This window comes from Malus domestica, chromosome 08 (genome assembly GCF_042453785.1).
Source record: "Malus domestica chromosome 08, GDT2T_hap1".
Lineage (NCBI taxonomy): Eukaryota > Viridiplantae > Streptophyta > Magnoliopsida > Rosales > Rosaceae > Malus > Malus domestica.
In genome coordinates, this window is record NC_091668.1 from 4902719 (window position 1) to 4914798 (window position 12080).

Sequence of the window (12080 nt, forward strand, 5' to 3'; positions counted from 1 at the left end):
GTGGAAGGGATCCGAAAAGGATCCCTTTCCCATCTTGGGGACCATCTTCTCTGATTTTCTCTTCGTTCCTTCCCTTCCGTTTGGCCATTTTGGGTACTGAACTTTGCCCTGTAGAGAGAGAAAACAGAGTAGTACAGTCATGGGAGGCAAAAACCATATGATCTGTCAGTTTACTACTTTAGAAGAGCCCTTTCATGTAACTTTCTATGTAAAGGTTGGCAACTCACATGCAATGCTCAGGAAATCGTCAGGAGAACGATTCACCTACATCTTGAACAGGAAATTGTCAGGAGAACGATTCACCTACATCTTGAACGTTACTGTGATAGTTTCTCAAGCTAAAAATGTTTTAGTATGGGAGAAATTTAATAACATGGAACTGACTTTTGTACGTTCATTTTCTCCTTCTGCACATCATTGTTTATTTTTACCCCTCTTGATTTATTCAACTCAGTTGCTAAAGATAAAAGTGGTGCAGAGATTAAAAAGACGTGTACAGAAATCACTTCCCTAAACACCAGTCATGACAATGGCTTGTCAGCCTAAAGATACTGCACAGTGACATTTCGAATGTAGGATTGGCTCTGATTAGTTTCCCTACAAATAGAAAAGTAGGGCAACTAGAAATGGTGGGTGACATGACACTTGTGCCCTACCCATCCTGGTAGTGTTGGGGTTTTGCATAATGCATTCATATCACTCGTGGTTGATTGCACTAGTCCAAGTAATGGTGGGCCCCTAGAGGTGTAGGGTTTTGTCGTACAATAAGAGAGGTCCTAAACCCTAAAAACTGGCTGTAAGGGGGTCGTCCCCTGAAGTGATTGCAGAGGTAACTAACTGTTTACTTGGGTCCTACGGCAACTTTTTCTCTATGCTCATTCTTCATTTCGGATCTCTTTCATCAAAGCTACCGAATCAAGTTGCAGAGATAACTAACTGTTTACTTGGGGCTACTGGGTCAAGTTGCAGAGTTAACTAACTGTTTACTTGGGTCCTACGACAACTTTTTCTCTATGCTCATTCTTCATTTTGAATCACTTTCATCAAAACTATCGGATCAAGTGATCCAGACATTTGAAATTTCATCCAACAATCCATCTGTTTTGACCCCTTAAAAGCTATAATAATTTTTTTATCATTGGATGAAATTTCAAAGGTCCGGATCACTTAATTCGGTGATCTTGGTAGAAAAGATTTGAAGAGGATCTCTTCTCCGTTCATGTCTTGTTTTGGCATTATTGTCTTTGTCATCATCATTGTGTTTGCCTGTACTCCAAGAAATATCACAATAATGTTCTCATAGAAAAAAAAAGGAGGGAGAGCTCTCAAATAATGTAGCAAATCGCTTGTATAGACGACACGTTGATACTTTATTTATGTCATATCATAGAATATATAAGACTATTTGCTAAAGATGTACCGGTAACCCCGGTAGCCGGGACAATATCGACAACAAATTGGACGGTATTTGAGAGTAGAGAGATTATACTCACACATCCCAAATTATTTATGTCACATCCTTTAATTTTTTAATATTTTTCTATCAAGTGTTAGTGGTGTGGTGTGTAGAAAATATTAAAAAATTAAAAAATTGTGGAAGAAGTAATTTAAGATGTGAAAATAATCTCTCTCGAGAGTATTTCCCAAAAGAAAAGCAGGCATTGCATTTGAAAAGGCGAAAAGAGGTGAAAACTTACAAAAATCAGAGAGCTACCTTTGAAAACCAACTAACTATTAGAGCTCGTTTGATATTGCTGTGCTGTGAGAATAAGGTCATTTTTACTGCTTCACATTTTCAGCTTTTTTTCATCCAAAACTGTGAAAATAAGTTGTTTTTAAATGTTTATCAAACACCTTTTGAGCTCAACTTTTTTTGATATCCACGTTTTATAAAAGTATCTCGATAACAAACTAGTACTTAGTCTAGTGGAATCTCTCTCCCCATTTCAAAGTATAAATTTCATGTTTATACTTTGGGGGCGAAGAAATCATATGGCGATGAAAGGTACACCGTTTTCATGAAAACGAACAGCGATTGATAAACAGTGAGATATCCGCGTACCAAATCGAGGAAAAAGTTAGAAACATCAAATGTTCATGAAATACGGTGTAAAGATTTATCCTAAGAGGAATGATGTCTAAAACTCATACCCTACTATACACCAGCTTTGCCTAAACCAAGGGGAGTTGCTTCTCGTAACTTGCAAGTCCACCGATGTGAGATACTTCATGCATATACAACCTTTCCAATGTCATCACATCAAGCCTTCTCTTTCGAGGAAGTTGGTATCAAATGATGCAGAGTTGCTGCCTGAACAACGGTGCTCGGGCTTCCATCCCTAACACGGATAGTCCCGGATTTCCTCTGATCAACGCCACTCTGTAAAAGTTGTCGTAATGGTCGAGGAAGGCGTCGCATCAGCCGTGTTGAGCTCACAAGCAAAATCACACCGACAATTATGAGAAACCTGTGGTAGAAAATAATTGGAGTAAACTTCATGGAAAATTTCCATATTTCGGCACCTCAAACAACGTGAACAGAGTTTTTGCAAGTTGAGACTGAGAATGAGGAGAATCAGTATAAATTCTACGCGATATGTATGCGGATTCAACCAAAATAAAAAAAAGAAGTGTTGGGAAATTGATAGATTTCCTAAATGAATTTTTCATCTCACGGAAGTGCTAATCAGGTTTCCTAAATGAATCATGATAGCTGATGAATCATTCCACATACACCATACGTCAAAACCATCTGGTTTAAAGACATCCTGAGGCCCAAAACTAAGTTTTAGAAAGCTTTAAATATAAAAAAAAAAAAAAAAAAGCGAGCAAATAAGTCAGTATAGCTATCGTAATTTACCATCCAAGCATCAGTGAAAGACGAGCTGTTGGTCCTGAAGGCAATTTTTCACCCAAAGCAAGCATTCCAGCAAGTACACCAGTCACAATTGATGCCACAGCAGCACATGTAGACACTACTATTGCCCTCCCATGCTTTAAGCCCCAAGTCTGTCAAAAGATATAACTCATTAACAATGACAATAACTAACTAAAGAAACTACAAATGCATTTCATGGGACCGACTTCAGTTTACGTGAACACATGGATATGAAACTATGAACTTAGTAAAGTATTCACCACACCTGATAATAAAACCCTGTACCACTACAACATATGCTGATTATGACACATATTGGAACCAGTATGCTGTGGAAACCCTGCTCCAAGAATACAAATCCCATCTTCGATATTACAGATGCCATCCTGCAATAAGATGTGTGATAGTTACATTATGATTTTAAACGTGGCTCGACAACAACAGCAGCTTCATGATTTAAGTCAACAATACTTAAACTATCTATCGTTTGTGACATAAAGTACACCCAACTTACATGCTCAACACATCATTGACATGTACTAGCATGCACAACTATAACTCTACATGCTTTTTAATAATTTCCCTCCTAGAATTGAAGGATGAGAGAGATGAATCTATATATGATAAGAAACATATTAATGCATACTAGTGCTGGACGGAACATACCCGAACAAAATGCCAGATTCCAAGCCACATATAATTTCTTCAACAACTTCATATTCCATCTGTACCACAAGCAGATATCAGTGAATTGGTAGTGGGCACCATACTCAAACACTAAAGATAGACGAAAAAGAAGTAATCAGCTTACCAACTCCTGTTTTTTGCGTTGACGTCTGTAGATGCGTAGCCACCCATTAAGGAGGGCCTATTTAAAGATGCCTTGCAGGGTTAGAATCATTAGATTGCATAAATCCAAGTGTTCAACTATAAACATTAGATGATGCAAGGTATAAGGTTAGGTACCTACAAAAAAGAAGGCGACTACAATTGCCAACCATGGTAGATGAAACACAGATATTGCGGAAGCCTTTTGCTCCTCACCTCCGGCACCAACGCCTACAAATACAAAATCTCACACAGATTATTCTTAAAACAAAACACAAGATCAAAAGCTAGTAATGCAACAGTTCCCATCGAAGAAAACTGAACTTCCAAGCATTATGAAGAACTTACGTTACCTATAGTGCCAATGCCTGCTAATGTAATCCCCATCCAGTCAACAGCATTCATCATTTCCTTCAGATAAAAATGGGAAAAGATTGAGAGAATCGCAAGTCCACACCCGGAAACTGGTTGTATGACTGACACCTGCAAATTACATCATCCAACATTCACCAAAATGTGGCACACCATTAATTCCAACCACCAAATAGATGAACAAATTGCAATAAAAATTACCCTAAAAACCGAAACTAAAAAAAATAATCGAAAAATCGGAACTTTCGAGTTGAAGCACTTACAGGAGCTAGAGACAGTGCTCTCAACATTAGCAAAGCTCCAAATATATCCATCAGAAAACCTATCAGCCATGCTTTGTTCAAAGCATACGCCCTGATCACCTGCAAACGCACAACACATAAAAAAAATTGAAATTTTGTTGTAAATCCTGAAAAATTGGGAATTTGAAACGAACCCAATTCCAATTTGGAAATGAAATCCCGGAATCCAATTCCAAGATTACAAATTGGGATTCGAACAGCAATCACAGAATCGAAAACGGCAAAATGGGCAAACAAAAAATGAAGGAGTACCTACCTTGAGCTTGAAAGAGAGAGGAGGAAGAATCACGGTGCCCTTCTTCTGAAGAATTTTGCCGATGTTATTTCCGGCCGTCGCCGCCAGCGTTAGGAAGATCGACTCCCACATCCCTCTCTCTCTCTCTCTCTCTCTAAAACCAGTCAAAATTGAATCTTTGATTTTGTGTCGTTACTGTTTTGGTTTTGGGTTTAGATTTAAACAAAAAAAGATTAGGTGGGACATTACAGCAATACAGTTCTGGCAAACGCCAAGGGATTGAAGAATTAAGAATTAAATTACTGAACATGTGCGCTGGAGAGAGGGAGATTTTTATCTAATTACCTGTTTTACAATTAATTGGGTAAATGATTGTAATTGTTAGCGTATTATTCTAGTACATATAATGAATTGAATAAGATTAAGAGGGATGTATTCAATTGGAATTTTGAGGGATTTTAATTATTTTAATGAATTTAAGAGTTTTCATTCAGGATTTTAAGTGATTCTTTGAAATTCAATGTGTATTCAATCATGATTTTAAGATAGTTTATTAAAATTATTAGAAATTTGGATGTATTCAATTAAGATTTTAAAGAATTTCAAAAAATTGAGGAATTAGAGGGAATTTGAGAGATTTTGTAGTGTATTTTAAGCATCTATAAATCTCTCATGTCCTCATGAGATTTTAAGGGAATTGAATAAAAAATTTACATGGAATCTCTATAAATAAATTAAATTCCATAAAAATCCATTAAAATCTCTTCAATTCCCAATTGAATACACCCCCTAAATAACATAAATTAAAGAAATTTGTGAAAATGTGAAAAGCTGTGTATCGATATAGCACAACTCATTGAAAATTGGAATTCTTCCGATATATTATTTTAGTAAAGAACCTAAGGCTCCATGTCATGTAGAAAACCCAAACCCCAAGTTAACAATCCTTCGTTTTTTGAAGGGATGACAAAAACAAAACACATTCTTTCTTTCCCTGTACACATTTTTTGGTTACGTTGTTTTTATTTGATTTATTCAATTTGACAATAAAAAATAAAGAGCCATATGTGGAATCCAATTTTTTTATTTTATTTTATAAAATAAACTAACAGAGACTAGTGATTCAAACTTGAGATTTCATTCACTAGTTGTAATAGAAATACCATTAAATCAAAAGTTAGTTCATATTTTTAAAAAGGAAAACTAATGAAAATGGCTTGAAAACTTTGAGTTTTAATGATAATGACAAAATAAAAAGTAAAGTGAATAGTAACATGATTGACTTTTTAGTGTAAAAATTTGATTTTTCTTTAAAAATGATTGATTTTTTAGTGTAAAAATTATATTTAAAATTACATTAAAGTGTTGGTCCGTTTGTAATTTAATGTTTGTGTGATATAAGAAAAGGTCAACATGTCTTGAGTTCAACTTGCAAATGCATAACTCAGTATATCATAATTACTAAGCAGAAAACTACATTAAGTAAAATCCTTTTTATGTATATCTAAGGAATCGAATGCGGAACCTCAAATGACTACAAGTCCTTTGCAAATTAAGCAAATTATTTGAGACATTGATAAAAGCAGCAGCTAATTACAGGCACTTTCTGGCCATATCATGTTCTTCATGAGACTGAATCTCTGGTTTGGTATTTGGTGGAGTTCCTTAAGAAAAGGACTAACCCAAACCCACCCACCAACTAGGAAAGTCTTTTTCTCATAAAAGCTTTCTTCTACTTGTTGCTGTCATTGTCAGCAACAAGAGTTTGGTTTTTGAGTCTTTGACACTTCAACCAACCATGAAGAAGTCACAAACTTCAATCCTCCAATTACCCATTTGTTAGTTGTCACTTTCAGTTCGCAGTAATTTGATTCACCAGGTTTCTTTGACAAAAAGATAATGTATTCTAAACTAGTATAATCCACAAGGTGGGGAATTTGAACTCGACTTTAAGGGTGCGAACACACTGTTTCTGTCAACTGACCTAACTCACGTCTGCATTTGATTCAACATGTTTGAGAATGCATTGATTCACCGGGTTTCTTTGACAAGAAGATATTGTATTATAAATTAGTATAATCTACATGGAGGGGAATTCGAACTCAACTTTAAGGATGCGAGCATACTGTCTTGGCCCAATGACTTGATGTTTTCATTTTATTCAACATGTTTGAGAATGCATTGGTGTGCTTCATTTTTTTTTCTGACGCATCACTTGCACTCTCTTCTTCAAGGACTCTATTGAAAACACATACTTATGTTTTACTGGTAAAGTTATACATTCAGAAGGATTCATTCAACATCGAACGATCTTTGACGAAAAAGATCATTCAAGACTCGGGCCAAGAAAGCTAATCAGCAGACATCTTCTTGGAATCTCATTTTCTTGCTGTGATCAATGGCAAGTTCTGTTGTTTTCTCAACTTATGCAGGCCGTATGCTTCGCGTTCCCTCTGGTCCATCAATGGCAGTTTCTTCAGCAAGCATTCTATATCTTCTTCAATCACCTTCAATTCTTTCTCAACCCACTTAATTTCCGGCCGCACAGGAGCAAATAATAATTTCTTTAACTCATCGATCTCCGTGCCAGTTTCCTACAATATTACGGCATGAATGAAACTATAAATCAGCAAAGAAACAAAGTTAATATTTTTCAACCTTTTTTTTGTGATGTGTTAGAATTATATGTATGTTACTCTGATTTGTTCCCGCAAGGGCTTTTTCGAACGCAAAGCATCCCAAATCTTCCCCTTGAAAATAGCAGCAGCAGCAACATTAGCATTAGCTTTTGCATTAGAAATGGCTCCATCCCATTTTCGTTGCAATAGAATTGCCGTTCTTGATGCTATTTGGCATTTAAGTTCTTGGATCTGTCTTAGGCGGTAATGAACTATTTTTCTCTGATTAAGCACATACCGCGATTGGTGATCCGACCACCAAGTCTGTTTCAATAGTCCATAAGAAAAATTCAAATCCAAATTTTAAGAAAGAATAAAGGTATAATTGAATTGACAAGTTCTAACACATTTAATATGTAATGTTTATTCTTACATTTTCAGGAAGCATATGATAGTCGTTTTCCAACGAGGACAATGAGCCAGCAGAAACCTCCTGGCTCACATTGATCTCTTTCAAGAGCCGCTTTTCCTCGGCTAAGTTGTTTGTTCCATGTACCATCCGGAAACTCAGTTTCTGAATCGATGTCCATAAATCCAACAAACTCAAAAGGCTTAACTAAGAAACAACTGGAAAACATTGTACGTATATATAATGAGTAACTCTTACATGTTTGGCTATGCCTTCTACTGACAAACCGGGGTGAGATTTATTTGCGCAACGTAGCAGAAATAGTTGCAGTATATTCATTTTCTCCCTCTCCAGGTTCAAACAGTCTCTGATCCCCGCTTTGTGCCTATTCCGGTAGTAGTCCAACAGTGAACAGGCACAATACAAATCATACTGTTGAAGAAGTTTCAATAATATCACATCACATATTTCATTACATAAGAAAATGCAGAGTCGCATACGTTCATGCAAGTTGCAGATGGACCATTTTAACATACCTTCCTTCGGCTTATATTTCTGATCAGCTCAAGTATATCTCGACTTGTATTTGCAACCAGCTTCTCAGCCTCTTCAATTCTGGCTTTTAAATTTGGCTCTTCATCACCTTCTGGACACTGGTTCCGATTCTCATACAAGCTCTCTTGCAAGTGAATGTCATCTCCTTCGCTTTCAAGCACCAGCGGTATTTGTGTCGAATTATCTTCCAGTTTTTCCATAGTGTTGGCTTTTCTTGATGGCTTAGCAAGGAGATGCTGATAAATACTGGTATAGACTAATGGGATGCATAACACCTTATTAAACAATTTCACTTGCACCCCAAGCAAAGTAATTAGTCAACTGATTCCAAAACCTTATTAAACAATTTCTCTTCCATAATTTATTTTTCTAATGGATGGAAATGGCGTGTGCCAGACCAGCAGGATTTGAAAAACATAAAGAAAGCAATAAGAATTGAGTCTCAATTCCAACTTGCAAGTAAAAGTCGTCTTAAAAACGAGGCAAACTTCCCTACTCCCGTTCCATATCCCCATTATGTTACTCTCTCTCCTCACGTGACTTATGACGTGAGGAGAGAGAGTAGCACGATGGGATATCCAATGGTGACACCATAATCTTTCAATCGAAATGGGCGTTTAGAATAAGTTTTCTTTGTTACAAGATCGAATGCGGCTTTTGCAGTTTTTCCCTTTAGGGGAGTGAATATTAGAAACCGAACATGTTATAATTTTCTTTGTTTTAGCCAATCAATTTGCAGCAATCGATGACACTAGTAACCATGAAATATTATTGCTTACAGTGCTGAGGAAGATGAAATTTGATTAAGGTATTCGAATTCGGTGACCACAAGTGTAATAATAAAAGGATTGAATTAATACATAGAGGTTATTACCAATAAATGCAAAAACATTGCAAGAAATTGATGAATAACAGAAGAACTATAACATCATGCGTTGATATGGTGAGCGCGTCAAAGGAACCAGATTTTGTTGTTTCGGTGAACTATAAATTAAGACGGATTCATTATCCGCTGATCTTTGACGAAAATGCTTATTTGAGACTTGGCATAAGCAGCAAAGTTTAGACACCTTCTTGTCATCTCATTGTCTTGGTTTAGTACATCGTGGAGTTCCTCGTCTTGAGAGAAGTACTTTGATCAACAGGCTAAAACACCAGACCACCTAAAGTCATCATACCTCATGTTGGAGAACAATTCAGAAATAAATAAAAATAACAGAACTTGAAATTGTAGAATATATATTAATCAAAATACTTGCTGTTCATAATGAAATACAGAAATAAATACAAGAATATCAATGGTACTAACTTGATTACAAAAGGCAGAGACTAGCGTAATAGCTATGTCATTCGAACAGTATTTACATCTCACTCTTGTGCTTGTGGTTCAACAACGTCTGCTCGATCAGGATTAAACTACCTAATTCTACCGAATTTGCTTTGTGTGTTTACTCTCTGGAAATTTCGTACAGAAGAAAGGAGGAAGAAAAGATTTTTCTGGAATGGAACTGAGGTCTCTAGTTATATAGGCTCTTTCATACCTCTTCAAATACCCTTTTGGATGTATCTGAAGCTATACGAAAGAGTTGTGTCTATTAATCAGAAAGGAGGAAGAAAAGATTTTTCTGGAATGGAACTGAGGACTCCAGTTATATAAGCTCTTTCATACCTCTTCAAATACCTTTTGGATGTATCTGAAGCTATACGAAAGAGTTGTGTCTATTAATCAAAACGTTTTTAATTAAAAACTTAATTTGAAAATTAAAACTAATTGATTAGATTAATTAATATTAATATTATAGTATAGTCATCAAGCCCAATCCACACAAAATGGTGACCCAAGCCTCAATTCCCATTCCAAGTGGTCCAATACATAACTAATATTATAGAGGAAAAAACATATATAAAGGTCATTGAGAATCTTATTTTCTCCAATGTGGGACAAGAGTCTCAAAACTCTAACACCTTATATTCTCAATGTAAGAATACATTGTTGTGCTTCATATTTCCTCTGTTCCATCAATGGCAACTTCCCCTTCAAACATTCTATATCTCTTTCAATGACCTTCAATTCACTCTCGACTTCCTTAAAAATTGGCCCGCGCCGGAAGGCCAATAGTGATTTCGTTAATTCATCAACCTTCTCACGGCTTACCTGCAATATAGTGTCAAGAAATTAAATCAGCAAGTTAAACGAAACAAAAGTCAAAATTTTAACTACAAATTTGATGAGTTGGAATTATGTATGTTACTTTGATTTGTTCTTGTAACGCTTTTTTCAAACGCAAAGAATCCCAAATCCTTCCCTTGGGATTAGCAACAGCATTGGCAGCAGCATTAGCAGTATCACTTGCATGACCAACTGGTTCATCCCATTGGCTTTGAAACAGAATTCCAGGTCCTGCGCTTTGCCATTTTATTTCCTCGATTTGTCTTAGTCGGTGTTGAATTATACTTCTCTGATTCATCTCATACATACACTCATTGAGGGGCAACAACCGTACCTGTTTCGATAGTCCAAAACCAAAAGTAAAACCAAATTGAAAGATTAAAGAAAAACAAAGGGTATTCTAAGAGAAATATTTCTTGTTTTATCTTACATCTACAGAACGCGGAGTATAACAATCCCCTTCCAATGAGGGAAATAAACCAGTACCCTCCTTCTGTCTAGCATTCATCTCCTTTAAAAGCTTATTTTCCTCCTCCAAACTGATCGTTCCATGTCCCATCCGGAAATTCATTTTCTGCAGAATCCATGTCCACATTTCCATAAAATTCAAGACATAGTGGAAAAAATATAGTCAAGAAACATTTACATACCGCCACATGTGCATATATGTGATGAGTGTTCGTGGCAGGAATTTCCGCTAGGGATGTTTCCTGGCCGACGAGCACACAGCTCCCCTGGAGGTTGGCGCCGGTTGAGGGCTGCTGTCGGGCTTCTGCTTCGTTTCTGGGCGTTGTCGGGCAAGTCTCGTCGGGCAAGACTCTTCAGGCAAGGCTCTTCGGGCAAGGCTGAAAGAGAAGGACAACGTTAACTTTGAGAGGTGCCTTTGTGGGGCCTTAGGTATAGGCCTTGAGGCTCGCAATCAAGTTTAACATTTAGGTGCTCAGGCGTGCCACTGCCATCTTTAGCATGGCTGATGTAAAATGGTTGTCGTTCTTTCATTGTATATATATATATATATATATATATATATATATATATATATATATATATATATATATCCAAGAAACCGTGTTAGTTATAACAGGTGCCTTTGTGGGGCCTTAAATGTAGGCCTTGAGGCTTCCCATAAATAACTAAACCAGTCCTCGAACGCATCATATGTATTCTTGTGATTGTAGGAGTCTTCTAACTATTATATTTCTGATTACCCGAATCCAAGGAATAGAACGAACCCAAATGGGTGCCTTTGTGGGGCCTTAGGTGTAGGCCTTGAGGCTTCCCATTAGAGTTCATTCTTATGCTTAGACTCTTAAGATCGCTGAATAGGATGAATCCAAATGGATGCCTTTGTGAGGCATTAGGTGTAGGCCTTGAGGCTTTCCATTAGAGTCCATCCCATGCTTAAGCGTTCTATGATAATCATGATATAATAGAAAGAAAACTAGAAGGTAGGTCGATTACTTGCGCCCCAAGTAACTTCGGACTTCTCGTTTATCAAGGATTGTCGTGGATGGGTTAAGTCCACATAAAGTTCTTTTTTATGCCTTGAGGCCAAGGACTTTTAAACTAATCAGATTTACATGCCTGCGGGCTTAGAACTTGGATCTGATTTAAGCATTGAAGATGTATTTAAATCGGATCCAAGTATTGAGAAAGCTTTGTCATCGTGATTTTGCTAGAAACAATCTTGCATATAACTAAAAATATACAACA

General features: G+C 36.7%; 2 protein-coding genes across 3 annotated transcripts; both read right to left on the bottom strand.

The window, feature by feature from the left end:
- Nucleotides 1-2013: 2013 nt before the first annotated feature.
- LOC103440775 (probable magnesium transporter NIPA9) lies at nt 2014-4865 on the bottom strand. 2 transcript variants are annotated; one of them, XM_008379477.4, is made up of 9 exons: nt 4637-4865; nt 4342-4440; nt 4060-4189; nt 3849-3937; nt 3690-3746; nt 3545-3603; nt 3144-3264; nt 2861-3009; nt 2014-2468 (listed from the first exon to the last, which is right to left on the bottom strand). In XM_008379477.4, the coding sequence occupies exons 1-9, from the start codon at nt 4745-4747 to the stop codon at nt 2261-2263; spliced, it is 1023 nt and encodes a 340-aa protein (XP_008377699.3). In that variant the 5' UTR covers nt 4748-4865; the 3' UTR covers nt 2014-2260. The 2 variants fall into 2 exon arrangements, with proteins under 2 accessions (XP_008377699.3, XP_017189054.3); XM_017333565.3 differs by lacking the exon at nt 2014-2468 and adding an exon at nt 2496-2768.
- A 1846-nt stretch (nt 4866-6711) lies between these two features.
- LOC114826335 (uncharacterized) lies at nt 6712-8404 on the bottom strand. Its single transcript, XM_070826653.1, has 5 exons — nt 8179-8404; nt 7901-8074; nt 7667-7807; nt 7312-7557; nt 6712-7209 (listed from the first exon to the last, which is right to left on the bottom strand). The coding sequence occupies exons 1-5, from the start codon at nt 8395-8397 to the stop codon at nt 6994-6996; spliced, it is 996 nt and encodes a 331-aa protein (XP_070682754.1). The 5' UTR covers nt 8398-8404; the 3' UTR covers nt 6712-6993.
- Nucleotides 8405-12080: the final 3676 nt, after the last annotated feature.